At 44.8% G+C, this 17733-nt stretch overlaps 1 protein-coding gene across 5 annotated transcripts in view; it reads left to right on the top strand.

Annotated features, from left to right (window-relative positions):
* The window catches only part of C1QTNF4 (C1q and TNF related 4), a 35360-nt gene extending 18607 nt beyond the window's left edge, over window positions 1–16753 (top strand). For 3 of the 5 annotated variants that reach the window (XM_073541558.1, XM_073541556.1, XM_073541557.1), the window contains one exon: window positions 15276–16753. In XM_073541558.1, the coding sequence (XP_073397659.1) occupies window positions 15276–16384 (1109 nt within the window). In that variant the 3' untranslated portion in view covers window positions 16385–16753. Of the gene's footprint in view, window positions 1–15085; window positions 15173–15275 lie in introns of all 5 variants that reach the window. The other 2 variants (XM_073541555.1, XM_073541554.1) reach the window with 1 other exon arrangement.
* The last annotated feature ends 980 nt before the right edge of the window (window positions 16754–17733 follow it).

The following is a 17733-nucleotide window of genomic DNA, read 5'->3' on the forward strand; positions in this document are numbered from 1 at the left end:
CGAAAAAGCAGCATAGGATGAAAAAAACGTGTGTAGAGTGACAGGAACAACAGTAAGGTGAAAGAGAACAGGGCGGGGGGGGGGGCAGAGGTTTGAAGTAGAATGCAAGGGCTCCAACATAGGTTCCTGTCGGCTGTCACAACTAGGGGGAGCTCCCTGTATACAGAGATACATGATAAGATCTTGTCTGCAGCCACCACTAGGGGGAGCTCCCTGTATACCGAGATACATAAGATCCTGTCTGCAGCCACCACTAGGGGGAGCTCCCTGTATACAGATACATGATAAGATCCTGTCTGCAGTCACCACTAGGGGGAGCTTCCTGTATACAGAGATACAGGATAAGATCCTGTCTGCAGTCACCACTAGGGGGAGGCTCCCTGTATACAGAGATACATGATAAGATCCTGTCTGCAGTCACCACTAGGGAGAGCTCCCTGTATACAGAGATACATGATAAGATCCTGTCTGCAGTCACCACTAGGGGGAGCTCCCTGTATTCAGAGATACAGGATAAGATCCTGTCTGCAGTCACCACTAGGGGGAGATCCCTGTATACAGAGATACATGATAAGATCCTGTCTGCAGTCACTACTAGGGGGAGATCCCTGTATACAGAGATACATGATAAGATCCTGTCTGCAGTCACCACTAGGGGGAGCTCCCTGTATACAGAGATACATGATAAGATCCTGTCTGCAGTCACCACTAGGGGGAGCTCCCTGTATACAGACATACAGGATAAGATCCTGTCTGCAGTCACCACTAGGGGGAGATCCCTGTATACAGAGATACATGATAAGATCCTGTCTGCAGCCACCACTAGGGGGAGATCCCTGTATACAGAGATACATGATAAGATCCTGTCTGCAGTCACCACTAGGGGGAGCTCCCTGTATACAGAGATACAGGATAAGATCCTGTCTGCAGTCACCACTAGGGGGAGCTCCCTGTATACAGAGATACAGGATAAGATCCTGTCTGCAGTCTCCACTAGGGGGAGCTCACTGTATACAGAGATACAGGATAAGATCCTGTCTGCAGCCACCACTAGGGGGGAGCTCCCTGTATACAGAGATACATGATAAGATCCTGTCTGCAGTCACCACTAGGGGGAGCTCCCTGTTCACATATAAAGTACCAGGTGAGTTTATACACTTCTGGGCTCAGCCATGTTCTATCGGCTCTATTTGATGATTTTGATCTGTGACATCGTAGACACCAGTGAAGAATAGATCTTTCCCACTGTAGAATACTCGGGATTCTCATGCGTTGCCGCTGGTGTTCTACACAGTGATCCCTCTCCATTAGTTCCGGTGGACAGCAGAAGTGTTGGCTTTACTAAGTCAGGCAAACGCCCTCCTGCCGCAATTGATCACAAGCACTGATGATCTCGACGGGATAAACATCACGTCGTGGACCTTGTGATGCGGGCACAGGATTCATGCCTGACCTGCTGATTCTGCAACATGAAAAGAGCTTAATAAGCTCAGACGGTAGCAGGAGATTATAGAACCCCTGTAGAGATGAAGCTCATGTCGGACTACAAGTCTCAGTTTTTTCCCGGCCTCTGAAACTAAACATTATGATGGAAATACGGCCTAGAATACAAATATATCGGGACGTGAATGGACACAGCCAACATTGTAACGCCCAGAAAAAGAATACAGAATGGGCCTTACCCCCAAAATCATAGAATGGTAGAGTTGGAAGGGACCTCCTGGGCCATCTGGTCCAACCCCCTGCTCAAAGCAGGATTCGCTAAATCATCCCAGTCATATGTCTGTCCAGCCTCTGTTTGAAGACTTCCATTGAAGGAGAACTCACCACTTCTCGTGGCAGCCTGTTCCACTCATTGATCACTCTAACTGTCAAAAACTTTTTTCTAATATCTAATCTGTGTCTCCTCCCATTCAGTTTCATCCCATTGCTTCTAGTCTTTCCTTGTGCAAATAAGAATAAAGTTGATCCTTCTACAATGTGACAGCCCTTTAGATATTTGTAGACAGCTATTAAGTCTCCTCTCAGTCTTCTCTTTTGCAAACTAAACATTCCCAAATCCTGCAACCTTTCCTCATAAGACAGGGTTTGCAGACCGGTCACCATTCTGGTCGCTCTTCTCTGAACTTGCTCCAGTTTGTTGATGTCTTTTTTAAAATGTGGCGCCCAAAACTGGACACAATATTCCAGAATATTTATAATTACTGTTATAATGCATCTTTATATTGGTCAGAGCTCCAAATTCACTGCTGTGATAGAACTAAAATGATAAAATTCTACCTACCTGCCATCACCACTAGGGGGAGCACACTACATACAGATTTATACAGCCACCACTAGAGGGAGCTCACTACATACAGATTTATACAGCCACCACTAGAGGGAGCTCACTACATACAGATTTATACAGCCACCACTAGAGGGAGCTCATTACATACAGATTTATACAGCCACCACTAGAGGGAGCTCACTACATACAGAGGGCCGGCTCCAGGTTTTTGAGAGCCTTGGGCGAGAGTCTTAGTGGGGCCCCCCCTTTAACACATACCACAAATCATGCCATGTGGTGCTGGCCACATGGACACACGCTCTGTGGCAAAACACGTTCATGTAAAGGAGGCTATTGATTAGTAGTGTACGTACGAAAGAAAGAAGAGAAAGAAAGAACAGAGAGAGAAAGAAAGAACAGAGAGAGAAAGAACACAGAGAAAGAAAGATTAGAAAAAGAAAGAGTGGACAGAAAAAAAGAACAGAGAGAAAAAAAGAAAGAGGGGAAAGAAAGAACAGAGAGGTAGAGAGAAAGAAAGAGGGGAAGGAACAGAAAGAGAAAGAAAAAAGAAAGGGGAAAGAAAGAACAGAGAGAGAGAGAAAGAAAGATGGGAAAGAAAGAAAAAAAGAAAAAACAGAGAGAAAGAAAAAAGAGAAAGAGGAAAGAAAGAACAGAGAGAGTGAGAAAGAAAATAGAGAAAGAAAGAAAGGAGGGGAAAGAAAGAGAAAGAACAGAGAGAAAGAGAGGAAAGAGAACAGAGAGAAAGAAAGAACAGATATTAAGAAAGAAAGAGGGGAAAGAGCAAGAAAGAAAGAACAGAGCGAGAGAGACAACGAAAGAGGGAAAAGAAAGAACAGAGAGAGAAAATGAAAGAACAGAGAGAGAGAACATAAGAGGGGAAATAAAGAAAGAACAGAGAGAAAGAAAGAAAAAGAACAGAGAGAAAGAGTTGACAGAAAAAAAGAACAGAGAAAATGAAAGAAAGAGGAGAGAAAAAGAACAGAGGGAGTGAGAAAGAAAGAGGGGAAAGAAAGAACAGAGAGAGAAAGATTGGAAAGAAAGAACAGAGAGAAAGAAAGAAAGAGAACAGAGAGAGAGAAAGAAAGAACCGAGATAGAGAAAGAAAGAACGAAAGAAAGAAAGAGGGGAAGGAAAAAGAACAGAGAGAAAGAACAGAGAGAAAGAAAAAAAAAGATTAGAAAGAACAGAGAGAAAGAAAGAACAGAGAGAAAGAAACAGAGAAAGATTCTATAAAGATACCATAGCAGCCCAGCTCCCATTGTAGTGCCCACCTGAGCCTCCCGATGCACGACATATCATGATCCGCTCACATGGCCGGTATCCCCGATTCCAAGGCGATCCTGCTGTTCACGCTGTCGGAGGAGGACACGGTGATGGATCTGAAGCATTCCTTGAAGTGCCTCCATGGTTCCGTCACAATCTCCTCCCAAAATTACCTAATTTCCGGTCAGCTTCCAGCACGTCACTTCCGATAGAACGTCACGTGCGAGTTTTAAAGTGCTCCTTGGGGCTCCGCCGTATGCTCCTGTGTCCGCAGGAAAAGTAAACTCCCGGCGGCCGGGACTTTCCGGCTGGATCCGGGATGGTTGGGAGGTATGAATGCTCCCCACCATACACCTAGTACACACACAGTTCCGGTTTGTATGCCTCGTACACACACGGCTCCGCTCCATACACACGCAGCTTCACTCTGTACACCCCAAAATTCAAATATAAGAGAACGAAAGGCCAGCAGTCAAAATGTCATATAAAATGCAATATTTTATTAATAATATATGTAATATAATAAGACATAGGTACATGAAAGAGGGGGGGGGAAGGACACACAAATGGCTGAAAAGAGGGCCTAGTATGGCACCCTCATCTCCCAGGAATACAATCCCATGTGGTCATACCGCAAGACAATACATATAAGAGTCATATATAATTAAGTAATTGTAATATATATCTACATACTGAACCGAGACTCAAAGAGCTCACTGTTAATAAAGGTATCTAGAACAAATGTTCATAATGACTAGACCTACAAGGGTAGGTTACCTGGACAGAGTGGGGGTAAACCATGCAGCGGCCGGACCCCGACGCGCGTTTCGGAGCGTACTGCTCCTTACTCAGTACGCTCCGAAACGCGCGTCGGGGTCCGGCCGCTGCATGGTTTACCCCCACTCTGTCCAGGTAACCTACCCTTGTAGGTCTAGTCATTATGAACATTTGTTCTAGATACCTTTATTAACAGTGAGCTCTTTGAGTCTCGGTTCAGTATGTAGATATATATTACAATTACTTAATTATATATGACTCTTATATGTATTGTCTTGCGGTATGACCACATGGGATTGTATTCCTGGGAGATGAGGGTGCCATACTAGGCCCTCTTTTCAGCCATTTGTGTGTCCTTCCCCCCCCCTCTTTCATGTACCTATGTCTTATTATATTACATATATTATTAATAAAATATTGCATTTTATATGACATTTTGACTGCTGGCCTTTCGTTCTCTTATATTTGAATTCTGTGATTGCAGTTGTCTTCATGAATTGTCCTCTATGTATATGTGTATTGGCTTATTCTATCTGCCATGTGATTTATTGTGGCTCTTTTTGGCCCCATACACATTATGTATACCACAATTCTTATTTACTCTGTACACCCCGTACACACCCGGCTCTGCTCCACTCCGTACACACAGGGCTCCGCTCCCCCACCTCGTACACGCGCCAGCTCCGTACATATCCGGCTCTGCTCTGTACACCTCGTAAACACGCTGCTCCGCTCCCCAAACCTCGTACACATGCGGCTCCGCTCCCCACACCTCATACACACGTGTCTCCGCTCCGTACACACGTGTCTCCGCTCCGTACACCTCGTACACCCATGGCTCCGCTCCAGTACACCTCGTATACACACGGCTCCGCTCCGTACACACACAGCTCTGCTACATCCACCCTGTTAACCCCTCCTGACCCCACACAAACTTACCCTCATCCAGAATGATGACAACCAGCACAGACAGCAGTGTCCTGCATACACTGAGGCCCCTGATCATGTGATCCCTGACTCCTCCCCTCCTGTGACCTCATCACAGGTCCTGTGCGTACAGAGGAGAGATTTATCAGGGCTGCGTTGGCCTGTGGGACTATGGGAAGGCGAGGATGGGGGTCGGTGCATGGGGGGCGTGGCGGCGATGGTTGGGAGCTACGTACGGTATCCCAGACAGCGCGAGTGGGCCCCCCGTCTCGCCAGGGACCCGACACTTGCCCAGGTGCGCCGGGTGCTGACGCCGGCCGTGCTCGCTACATACAGATTTATACAGTTACCACTAGGGGAGCTCACTACATACAAATTTATACAGCCACCACTAGGGGGAGCTCACTACATACAGATTTATACAGCCACCACTAGGGGAGCTCACTACATACAGATTTATACAGCCACCCCTAGGGGGATCTCACTACATACAGATTTATACAGCCACCACTAGAGGGAGCTCACTACATACAGATTTATAGTCACCACTAGGGGGTGCTCACTACATATAGATTTATACAATCACAACTAGAGGGAGCTCACAACATACAGATTAATACAGTCATCACTAGGGGGAGCTCACTACATACAGATTTATACAGCCACCACTAGAGGGAGCTCACTGCATACAGATTTATACAGCCACCATTAGAGGGAGCTCGCTACATACAGATTTATACAGCTACCACTAGGGGAAGTTCACTACACACAGATTTATACAGCCACCATTAGAGGGCGCTCACTACATACAGATTTATACGGCCACCACTAGAGGGAGCTCACTACACACAGATTTATACAACCACCACTAGAGGGAGCTCACTACATACAGATTTATACAACCACCACTAGGAGGAGCTCACTACATACAGATTTATAGTCATCACTAGGGGGAGCTCACTACATACAGATTTATACAGCCACCACTAGAGGGAGCTCACTGCATACAGATTTATACGGCCACCACTAGGCGAGTGCTCACTACATACAGATTTATACAGCCACCACTAGAGGGAGCTCACTGCATGCAGATTTATACAGTCACCACTAGAGGGAGCTCAGTACATACAGATTTATACAGCCACCACTAGGGGGGTGCTCACTACATACAGATTTATACAGCCACCACTAGAGGGAGCTCACTACATACAGATTTATACAGCCACCACTAGAGGGAGCTCACTACATACAGATTTATACAGCCACCACTAGGGGGTGCTCACTACATAGATTTATACAGCCACCACTAGAGGGAGCTCACTGCATACAGATTTATACAGTCATTAGAGGGAGCTCACTACATACAGATTTATACAGCCACCACTAGGAGGGTGCTCACTACATACAGATTTATACAGCCACCACTAGAGGGAGCTCACTACATACAGATTAATACAGCCACCACTAGAGGGAGCTCACTACATACAGATTAACACAGCCACCACTAGGGGGTGCTCACTACATACAGATTTATACAGCCACCACTATGGGGAGCTCACTACATACAGATTTATACAGCCACCACTAGAGGGAGCACACTACATAGAGATTTATACAGCCACCACTAGGGGGTGCTCACTACATACAGATTTATACACCCACCACTACGGGGTGCTCACTACATAGAGATTTATACAGCCACCACTAGGGGGAGCTCGCTACATACAGATTTATACAGCCACCACTAGAGGGAGCACACTACATACAGATTTATACAGCCACCACTAGGGGGTGCTCGCTACATACAGATTTATACAGTCACCACTAGGGGGAGCTCACTACATAGAGATTTATACAGCCACCACTAGTGGGTGCTCGCTACATACAGACTTATACAGCCACCACTAGGGGGAGCTCACTACATACAGATTTATACAGTCACCACTAGGGGGAGCTCACTACATACAGATTTATACAGCCACCACTAGAGGGAGCTCACTACATAGAGATTTATACAGCCACCACTAGGGGGTGCTCGCTACATACAGACTTATACAGCCACCACTAGGGGGAGCTCACTACATACAGATTTATACAGTCACCACTAGGGGGAGCTCACTACGTACAGATTTATACAGTCACCACTGGGGGAGCTTACTACATACAGATTTATACAGCCACCACTAGGGGGAGCTCACTACATACAGATTTATACAGTCACCACTAGGGGGAGCTCACTACATACAGATATTTATAGTCACCACTGGGGGAGCTTACTACATACAGATTTAAACAGCCACCACTAGGGGGAGCTCACTACAGAGATTTATACAGCCACCACTAGGGGGAGCTCACTACATACAGATTTATAGCCACCACTAGGGGGAGCTCACTACATACAGATTTATACAGCCACCACTAGGGGGAGCAGTCAAAATTTCAGACTATACAGCCACTATCACAGCGTAAGAACCTGTATGCATTTAGCTCAGCTAGTGGATCAGCTGATGAGCTAAATTTGATAAATTATTGTAAGAAGCGGCTGCTACAGTCAGGAGTGAGGAAGGAGAGCGTGCATGTACTGACACTGTGCAACGTTGTGCTCAAGCATGGGTCCCCTGGAAAGTGAGTGCCGTCAGCAGTCAATCAAACTAAAGGACAATGCACCCCATGTTAATTGAGGGGCAGAACCGTGCACGGAGCCCTTGACCACGACAAAGGTGCAGCGATGAGCACTGATTTAAGTATTCTTTTTTTCGGGACAAGAAAAGTAGTAAAATCTGTAGTTGCGGCATGAGTTGTAAGTCCCTTATGTGACTGTACATGTCGCCTAATTGGCATTTTGGGGACAGACTCCCTTTAAGATATTTGCTTCTAAGTTGTCGATGTAAATATATACATTTTTTAAGAGTTGTACATTGAAGAGGAATCGTAGCCGTAAGCACCGAGCTCGGATTCACAACCCTCATATGCTCAGGCGAGTTTTGGAACCCGAGTAAACGATGAAATTCACATGTGTCCGCATTGAAGGAAAGATAAAATCTCTACGACCACTGCAAGAAACTCAAAATTGTGCATCTGTAAAATTCAGAATACTTGTGTGGATGTTCTCCATCTTCAATACAGAAAAGAGGGAGATCCCAAATCTGCACCCTCAGCTCTAATAATGTAGGACTCCAGGTCAGATGGGGAACGCAGGCCACGCTCAGGGGGCCATGCCAGGAGCAATGGGGGTAACAGTCCGGGGGCCAGGAGTAAAGGGCGTAACGCTCCAGGGGCTGGGAGAAGTGGGGGGTAACGCTCCAGGAGGCCGTGCCAGGAGTAATGGGGCCAACGCTCCAGGGGCCAGGAGTAATGAGGGTAACACTGCGGGTGCCAGGCCATGAGTAATGGGGCCAACGGTATGGGGCCAGGCCAGGATTAATGGGAATAACGCTCCAGGGGCCGTGCCAGGATTAATGGGGGTAATGCCAGGAGTAATGAGGGTAAAGCTCCGAAGGCAAGGAGTAATGGGGGTAACACTCCGGGGGCCAGGCCAGGAGTAATGGTGGTAACATTCCGGGGGGCCCAGGCCAGGATTAATGGGGGAAACACTCCAGGGGCCGTGCCAGGGGTAATGGGTCCAATGCTCCAGGGGCCATGAGTAATGGGGGTAACACTCCGGGGGCTAGTCCAGGAGTAACGGGGCCAACACTCAGGGGGACCAGGCCAGGAGTAACGGGGCCAACGCTCCAGGATTAATGGGGTAACGCTCAGGGGGCCATGCCAGGAGTAATGGGGCCAACTCTCCAGGGGCACGAGTAATGGGGTACCACTGCGGGGGGGCCAAGCCATGAGTAACAGGGCCAACGCTCCGGGGGCCAGGCCAGGATTAATGGGGGTAACGCTCCAGGGGCTGTGCCAGGAGTAATGAGGGTAAAGCTCCGAGGGCAAGGAGTAATGGGGGTAACACTCAGGGGGACCAGGCCAGGAGTAACGGGGCCAACACTCAGGGGGACCAGGCCAGGAGTAACGGGGCCAACGCTCCAGGGGCCAGTCCAGGAGCAGCGGGGCCAACACTCAGGGGGACCAGGAAAGTAATGGGGCCAATGCTCCAGGGGCCAGGAGTAATGGGGGTAACACTCTAGAGGGCTGGCATAATGGGGCCAGGCCAGGAGTAATGGGGGTAACGGTCCGGGGGCCGGGCCAGGAGTAATGGAGCCAGGAGTAATGGGGGTAACGCTCCGGGGGCCAGGCCAGGAGTAATGGGGCCAACGGTCCGGCAGAGGACGCAGCACTTGGAGGTAATGACTCCGTGCCATCATGGTTTCCAGGACAGATTTTCCTGCAGTTCTGACGGGATAGCGAGCAGAGATATTGTAACTTACTATTCTACAAGTTTTTTAAGTTTGGCTGTGATCCGGGAGGTGGATAGAGATCCAGGCTCTCGGTCATTAGTCTGTAGAACATTTTTTCTGACAGTAAGTGAATTCTCCTTCCGATCTATATTATAAAGGATCCGATCTTTGCAGCAAAAAGTAAATTTATTATTAAAGGGTGCGCCCCATTCATCTCAGAGCTCAGGAAATACCCAGGATCCGTAGTGGTCTGCAGTGATCAAGGGGTTAATGGTACCATTCACAGGGATATAAAATGACAATGGGTTAATATATAATGTCCCTGGAAGCCTGAGGTAATGACGTGGTTCATACCTAATATTCCTGGTGACTTGGGGTAGTGAAAGGATTTGTAGAAGTTGTCTATAGAAAGTAAGAGCGTGGAATTTTAATCATATGTACAATCTGTAGGGAGCAGAATGTAGGCGTTTTAATGAATTTGTGGATGTTTGCGACTTCCACTAGGGGGCGCTCACTGCACAGGAATGTACACAGCGCCTACTGAACTCTGTAATAATTCCATTTCTACTGTGCTCCCCCTAGTGGAGGAAGGGTGGAATGACAAAGACTAATTGTCCTTTTAATTTTTATTTCATAAATCAATAGCAACATGAAAATAAGACACTTTGTAATAAATCTTATCAGAGAAATCGGCTTCTTTCTCTTCTGGAATGATCTTTTACTTTATGAGTGAAAGGTGCCCATATTGAAGACAGATCTTCTCATTACTGAGAAAAGAGATGACAGTTGGTGCTTATAATATTCCATAGATGAGGGAGGAGCTAGAAGCAGATGCACAAACGAGAGGAGCTAAAAGCAGACCGCCTGCTGCGCAGTCTCCTGAAATGAGTTTCACTTTTCCATAGAACATTATAAGCACCAACTGTCATGTTCTATCTCCTATGTCCCGGGAACGTCTGTATTCAGTGAAGACAGATTTCACCAGTGAACTGATAATTTTTAGAATGAAAGTTCAGTCCAGGAGGAGAAAGAAGCAGATTTTGATTCTCAGATATATTACAAGGTTTCTTATTTTTACATGAACTATTGATTTATGGAAGGAAAAAACCCCTTAAGACGACGGTCACTCGGCCACCTGCTCAGACCCCGTCCCCTTGTATTCATGACATTTTTCAGGCTGTACTGAGCATCGCCAGACCCCTGTATATGTTCTGTATCAGGGGCCACATCATCCTCTCCGGCTTGTATCTCACACGGAACGTTGTGTCTTATTTGTTCCAAAACTTCTCATCCCCTGAACTTTCCCGCTCTCAGAAGATGATCAGCACCGCTGAGATGTCAGCATCGATCCCTCAATAGACGCAATTCTCCTTCATGGTCAGGATCCCAGCTGAGCGATGACTGCCAGACTGTTCTCACTGCTGCAGTCCCGAATAGATTTTCTTGGCTTCTCTTATAGCCAGAGGATCCGCCATTCTTCTTGTTGCCTTGGTGACACTGTCCCTCCCCCCCAGGCTTGCTGCTGCCGCCGCCGGTACTGTATGTGTGATCTGATGCCTTTGATCAGATGACTCAAGATATCAGGAACCCTTTCATAATCTCAACACGAATAAATGAGGAAAAAAACGCCATAAAATCCGTAGCCGGGAAATAAAGAAGCCGCTTACATGAATAGAATGTAAAACACTGAGCACAAAGGATCAACTTACATCTCAAAGAAATGATAAATTATGTTACCTCTGCAGAAAACTATGAGGGTAACATCCCTGGTGGTCTAGGGCAGTGATTTTATAACATAGAATCATAGAATCGTAGAATTGGAAGGGACCTCCTGGGCCATCTGGTCCAACCCCCTGCTCAATGCAGGATTCGCTAAATCATCCCAGTCAGATGTCTGTCCAACCTCTGTTTGAAGACTTCCATTGAAGGAGAACTCACCAATTCTCATGGCAGCTTGTTCCACTCATTGATCACTCTAACTGTCAAAAAGTTTTTTCTAATATCTAATCTGTGTCTCCTCCCATTCAGTTTCATCCCATTGCTTCTAGTCTTTCCTTGTGCAAATGAGAATAAAGATGATCCTTCTACAATGTGACAGCCCTTTAGATATTTGTAGACAGCTATTAAGTCTCCTCTCAGTCTTCTCTTTTGCAAACTAAACATTCCCAAATCCTGCAACCTTTCCTCATAAGACAGGGTTTGCAGACCGGTCACCATTCTGGTTGCTCTTTTCTGAACTTGATCCAGTTTGTTGATGTCTTTTTTAAAATGCGGCGCCCAAAACTGGACACAATATTCCAGATGAGGTCTGACCAAAGAGGAGTAGAGGGAAATAATGACTTCACGTGATCTAGACAGTATGCTTCTCTTAATACATCCTAGAATTGCATTTGCCTTTTTTGCTGCTGCATCACACTGTTGACTCATATTCAGTCTGTGATCTATTAGTATACCCAAGTCTTTTTCACATGTGCTGTTGCTTAGCCCTATTCCTCCCATTCTGTATATGCTTTTTTCATTTTTATTGCCCAGATGTAGTACTTTGCATTTTTCCCTGTTAAAAACCATTCTGTTAGTTGCTGCCCACTTCTCCAGTTTATTTAAATCTTTTTGAATCCTCTCTCTCTCTTCTCTAGTATTAGCTATCCCTCCTAGCTTTGTGTCATCAGCAAATTTAATCAGTTTACCCTCAATTCCTTCATCTAAATCGTTGATAAAGATGTTGAACAATACAGGGCCCAGGACAGAGCCCTGTGGTACCCCACTTGAGACATTCTTCCAACTGGATGTGCAGCTATTTACGACCACTCTCTGGGTCCGATCACTAAGCCAGTTATGAATCCACCTAACAGTTGCCTTGTCCATTCCATACTTAGTCATTTTTTCAATAAGGATTGTATGAGAGACTTTGTCAAATGCTTTGCTGAAGTCAAGATACTATATCTACAGCATTTCCTTGATCCACCCAATCAGTGATACCGTCATAGAAAGAAATTAAGTTAGTCTGACATGACTTATTAGTTACAAATCCATGCGGACTTTGGTTAATCACTTCATTCTTATCCAGGTACTGACATACATGTTGTTTAATAATTTGTTCAAAGATCTTTCCTGGTATAGACGTCAGACTCACCGGCCTATAGTTGCCTGGGTCCACCTTCTTCCCCTTTTTGAAGATAGGAACAACATTTGCTCTTCTCCAGTCTTCTGGGACTTCTCCTGTTCTCTAAGAATTTTCAAAGATTATAGAGAGGGGTTCAGAAATTTCTTCTGCTATCTCCTTCAGTACTCTGGGGTGTAATTCATCTGGACCTGGAGACTTGAATTAATTTAGGTTAGCTAAGTGTTTCCTCACTATATTTCTGTTTGTAGATATCCTGGATTCTTCTATTCCCATAATAGCACAGTGAAGAACAGTTGATGTTACATTTCCTTTCTGAGAGAAAACAGATGCAAAATAGGAATTTAAAAGTTCAGCCTTCTCAACATCCTGTCTTACCATTTCATCATTTTCATCCTGTAAAAATCCTATAGCATCTTTGACTTTTCTTTTACTTTTGACATATCCCCAAAATCCTTTATTATTGCTTTTGACGTCTCTTGCAAGCCTTAATTCATTGTCAGCTTTAGGTAATCTGATTCGTGCCCTGCAGGTTCTGCTGACAGCATTATATTCTTCTTTAGATATGCCTCCCTCTTTCCATTTTCTAAACATTTCTTTCTTCCTTTTTAGCACGTGTTTAAGTTCTGTGTTCATCCATCCTGGTTTCCTTAAATCCTTTCTATTCTTCCCTCTTTTCGGAATTGTTAACAATTGTGCTTTGAGAATTTCATTTTTCAAGATTTCCCATCCATCCTGGACATTTTTGTCTTTAAGGATATCCAGCCATTGGATCCCTCCAATTCTCTTTCTGAATCCCTTAAAATCTGCCTTTCTGAAATCTAACCTTGACGTCTGAGTCTTCACAGGTCTTCCGCCTCTAGTTATCCAAAATTCTAAAATAGCATGGTCGCTACCTCCTAGGGTCCCAGCCACTTTTACCTCATCAACCATTTCCTCCCTGTTTATAAGGATTAGATCCAAGGTAGCAGTTCCCCTTGTTTTCTCCCTTACCTTTTGGAAGATAAAGTTGTCAGCAAGAGAGGATAAGACTTTCCTTGACCTGTCTTGCCTGAGAGAGATTCCCAACAAATGTCTGGATAGTTGAAATCTCCCATGACAGCTATGTCATATTTTTTGGAGAACTTGGCCATTTGATGCATAAAGAGTTCATCCATGTCTTCAGCTTGCACAGGCGGCCTGTAGTAAATGCCTACAATGGTGTCCTTTCCATTGTTCTGTCCTTGTATTCTTACCCAAACAGTTTCCACAGAACTCCCAGTCTCTGAAGCTTCAATCTCTGTGCAGATATACGCGTTTCTAACATACAATGCGACACCTCCTCCTCGTTTATCAAGTCTGTTTCTTGCAAATAAGTTGTATCCTTCTAGCCTTGTATTCCAATAATGTGTATCGTCCCACCAAGTTTCAGTGATTCCAATGACATATTTCTTTTCCTGCGTTAGTAGTTCCAGTTCTCCTTGTTTGTTGCCCATGCTTTGTGCATTAGTATCGAAACATTTTAGTTTGTGATTGGTTTCTCTTTCTCCAATATTTTTATTATTTAGATTTTTTTGTCTTTGTTCTTTCCTCCCACTTCTAATACAAGAGTTCTCAATAGCATTTGTCAGGTGTATGGCTTTTTCTGGTCTTTTGCTTGCCTTCCCACATTGTTCTAGTTTAAAGCTATCCTTATAAGTGTAGCAAGGCGACTTCCAAATACATGTTTTGGTGGTCTGTGGCAGTGAGTTTATAACATCCCTGGTGCTCTCTGGCAGAGTTTACAGCATCTAAGGTGGTCTAGGGAAGTGATTAAGCTTATAATATCCCTGTGGTCACTACACCCGGGAGACACGGTATGGCTATATAGCCATGGACATGAAGGCTAAGGGGTCTACAGTAATTATGGAAAATACATTTCACAGGCTTCCTGGTTTATCCAGAGATATCATACCAGCAAGATATGGAAAAAAAAAAAACTTCAAACCAGAAATTACAAAAATTTGAAGGGTACAGTAACGGGTCTGGCGGCAATGCAAGACTATGACTAGTATGTAAAGCTGGATTATATAGGTGGTCTTGGGTAGTGAGTTTAATATCACTGTTAATCTAGGTCAGGGAGTGAGTTTACATCCCTGGTGGTCTAGACAAGGCTGTGGAGTCGGTAAGTCAAACCTCTGACTCTTCAATTTCCCTGATTACACAACTCTGTCTCAATAGAACTCATCACTACTGAGCATGAACAAAGTGCAGCACAGATTCAACTCAACGAAAAGCTGAGATCCTTACATCAGTTACAGAACAGACATTTATAGGACTATTCAGAACCTTCCCCAAATTTACAGCATATCCTGCACCGAACTACTGAACCCAATGTATTATATATTTTAGGAGTCAGGAGACTGCAACTCAGACTCGACAGCCCTTGGTCAGCCCTGTCAGACTCGACAATGAAGGGATTAACTATTAACAAGTACTGTATGTAAAATTACCTATACTCCTGGGACCATCAGGGATTTCTTGATGCCTTTATCTGTTTTGGGGTTGGAGAATAATGTAATGTTTTTTGTTTTTTCTTCAGGCAGAATGTCTGCTTCCAGTATTCCAGCCCTTATTGGAGCATGGGTTCATCTCCTCCTCATTTCTCCGGTGGTCCTCGGTACAGATTATCGCTCAGCATTTTCTGTTGCCCGAACAACCAGTATGGAAGGGGGGCCCGAAATGGTCATCACTTTTGACAAAGTCTATGTCAATATTGGAGGTGACTTTGACCCCAAGGCAGGGATTTTCAGATGTCGCATTCCTGGAGCTTATTATTTTTCCTTTACCATTGGAAAGTTTCCCAAGAAGAACCTGTCAGTCATGCTGATGAAGAATAAGAATGAAGTTCAGGTCATCATCTATGACGAGCATCACCACAAAGAGAGAAAGGTCGCGAGTCAGAGCGCCATGTTGCAGCTGGACTATGGAGACACGGTTTGGCTTCGCCTTCATGGAGATCCAAAGTACGCCCTGTACAGTAACGTGGGACCTTATACCACCTTCAATGGTTACTTGATCTACCCCGATACATCCTATTATTTCCAGACCGGCAGTGAATCCTATAAACCTCAAAGCTCTCAAAATGTAATCACGACTACAGAAGGGTCCTCAGAACACAATGAGGTCTACAAAAAGTACATGGTACGCGAATATCAGCCCATGAACACGGACCCTCGGTCTGCTTTCTCCGTGGCCCGAACTGAAAGTCTTGTTGGGTCCGAGGACAAGAAGATCCAACATCAACCAATCACTTTTGACACTGAATTTGTTAACATTGGGAAGGACTTCAACCTTTCATCTGGCGAGTTTCAGTGCCGGATGCCTGGAGCGTATTATTTTTCCTTTACTATTGGGAAAATGCCTTATAAAACCATGTCCGTCAAGCTGATGAAGAACCAGAACGAAGTCCAAGCAATGATTTACGATGACAGCCACTCAAAAAAACGTGAAATGCAGAGTCAAAGTGTGATGCTGTCTCTACAACTGGGAGACACAGTATGGCTATACAGCCATGGACATGAAGGATACGGGGTCTACAGTAATCACGGAAAATACATTACTTTTACAGGCTTTCTGGTTTATCCAGAGATACCATACACGCAACATATGAAAACAAACTCCAAAGCAGAAATCATTACAAAGATATGAAGGGTACCGTAATGGGTACGGTGACAATACTAGCATATAAAGCTGGATTATATAGGTGGTCTAAGCACATACGGTGCCACTGAGACATTAGGCACGTGTTTGTATTATCTTCACACTGATTTTAGTCATGTTTTTACCATTGCTCATTGTGTCATAGATAGCGCCTCCTAATCCATACGGAACCCAGAATTTCTTGAACATTGACCATTAGATTGTATGCAGCCTTAGAGCTTCAAATACAAGAGACACCATGCCCAAATGTAAAATATCTCTGCTAGTTTGAGAGAATGGACGTGAATGAAACTGGACCTCCAAACTACTAGATTTTGGCTAAAAACAAATCCAAAATAATAAGCCAGTGGAAAGATATATCCATTTATGACTCTTCTTGCTCACATGTCGCACGTCCAGCAAGCACAAAAGTAACTCCTCTCATATAATATGAGGAAAGTGTTGATCGACAAGATTGGTGAAACACTGCGTATACTGCAGTGTCAGATGGTCCAATGGTATGTTTTACATATGACTAATCATGGCCACCTTAAAGGGCCACTTGGCACCTGAGATATAGATGTTATTTGGTGGGACCCACAAAATCCCTCAGAATGAAAGGGTTGTAGCACCTTCATTCACTTCGGGTGCAGGAGAAATGATTAAGAGTCTTCCGCGTCCCTCACTAATAAGAAAATTATTTTCTGGATGTAAGTCACAACATGGCAAGACAGGAATATCCCTTTTTAAGAGGACCAGGCACCAGATCAAAAGTGACAAGATTTTGCTCTTATTTTATCCCAGCTGTCCCGAGTTTTCATTTTTTTCTTAATTCAGCATACGGTTCTATAGATATGGGCCTTTTCGTTAAGTGATGATTTTTACAGTCTTTATGAAGTAGACGTAGCTCACAGGATCCTCTGGGGCGTGTCCTTAGGCCGCTCTGCATAATTAACCCGTGAGCCACGCCTCCTTAGTAATGACCATAATACAAAAGGCTCATATCTCTGACACGGTATGGCGGATTTAAAAAAAACAAAAGATAGAATTAGTGGAGCAGCGGGAAAAAAATAAGAGCTGGACACTTCTGACCTGGTGACAAGGCCGTCTTTAAATGCAACCGCACCTACAGGGGTTGGACAAAATAATGGAAACACCTGGAAACATCAACAAAAGTTAGTTTAATATGGTGTAGGTCCACCTTTTTCGGCGATTACAGCCTCAATTCTCCGAGGTATGGATTCATACAAGGTGTGAATGGTTTCCAAAGGAATTGTAGCCCATTTTTCAGGTAAAACACCCTCCAGTTCTTTGAGCGACGATGGCGACGGAAATCGACGTCTAACTTGAATCTCTAA

This window comes from Dendrobates tinctorius, unplaced genomic scaffold (assembly GCF_039654945.1).
Source record: "Dendrobates tinctorius isolate UK_male_01 unplaced genomic scaffold, ASM3965494v1 ptg000124l, whole genome shotgun sequence".
NCBI classification, from domain to species: domain Eukaryota; kingdom Metazoa; phylum Chordata; class Amphibia; order Anura; family Dendrobatidae; genus Dendrobates; species Dendrobates tinctorius.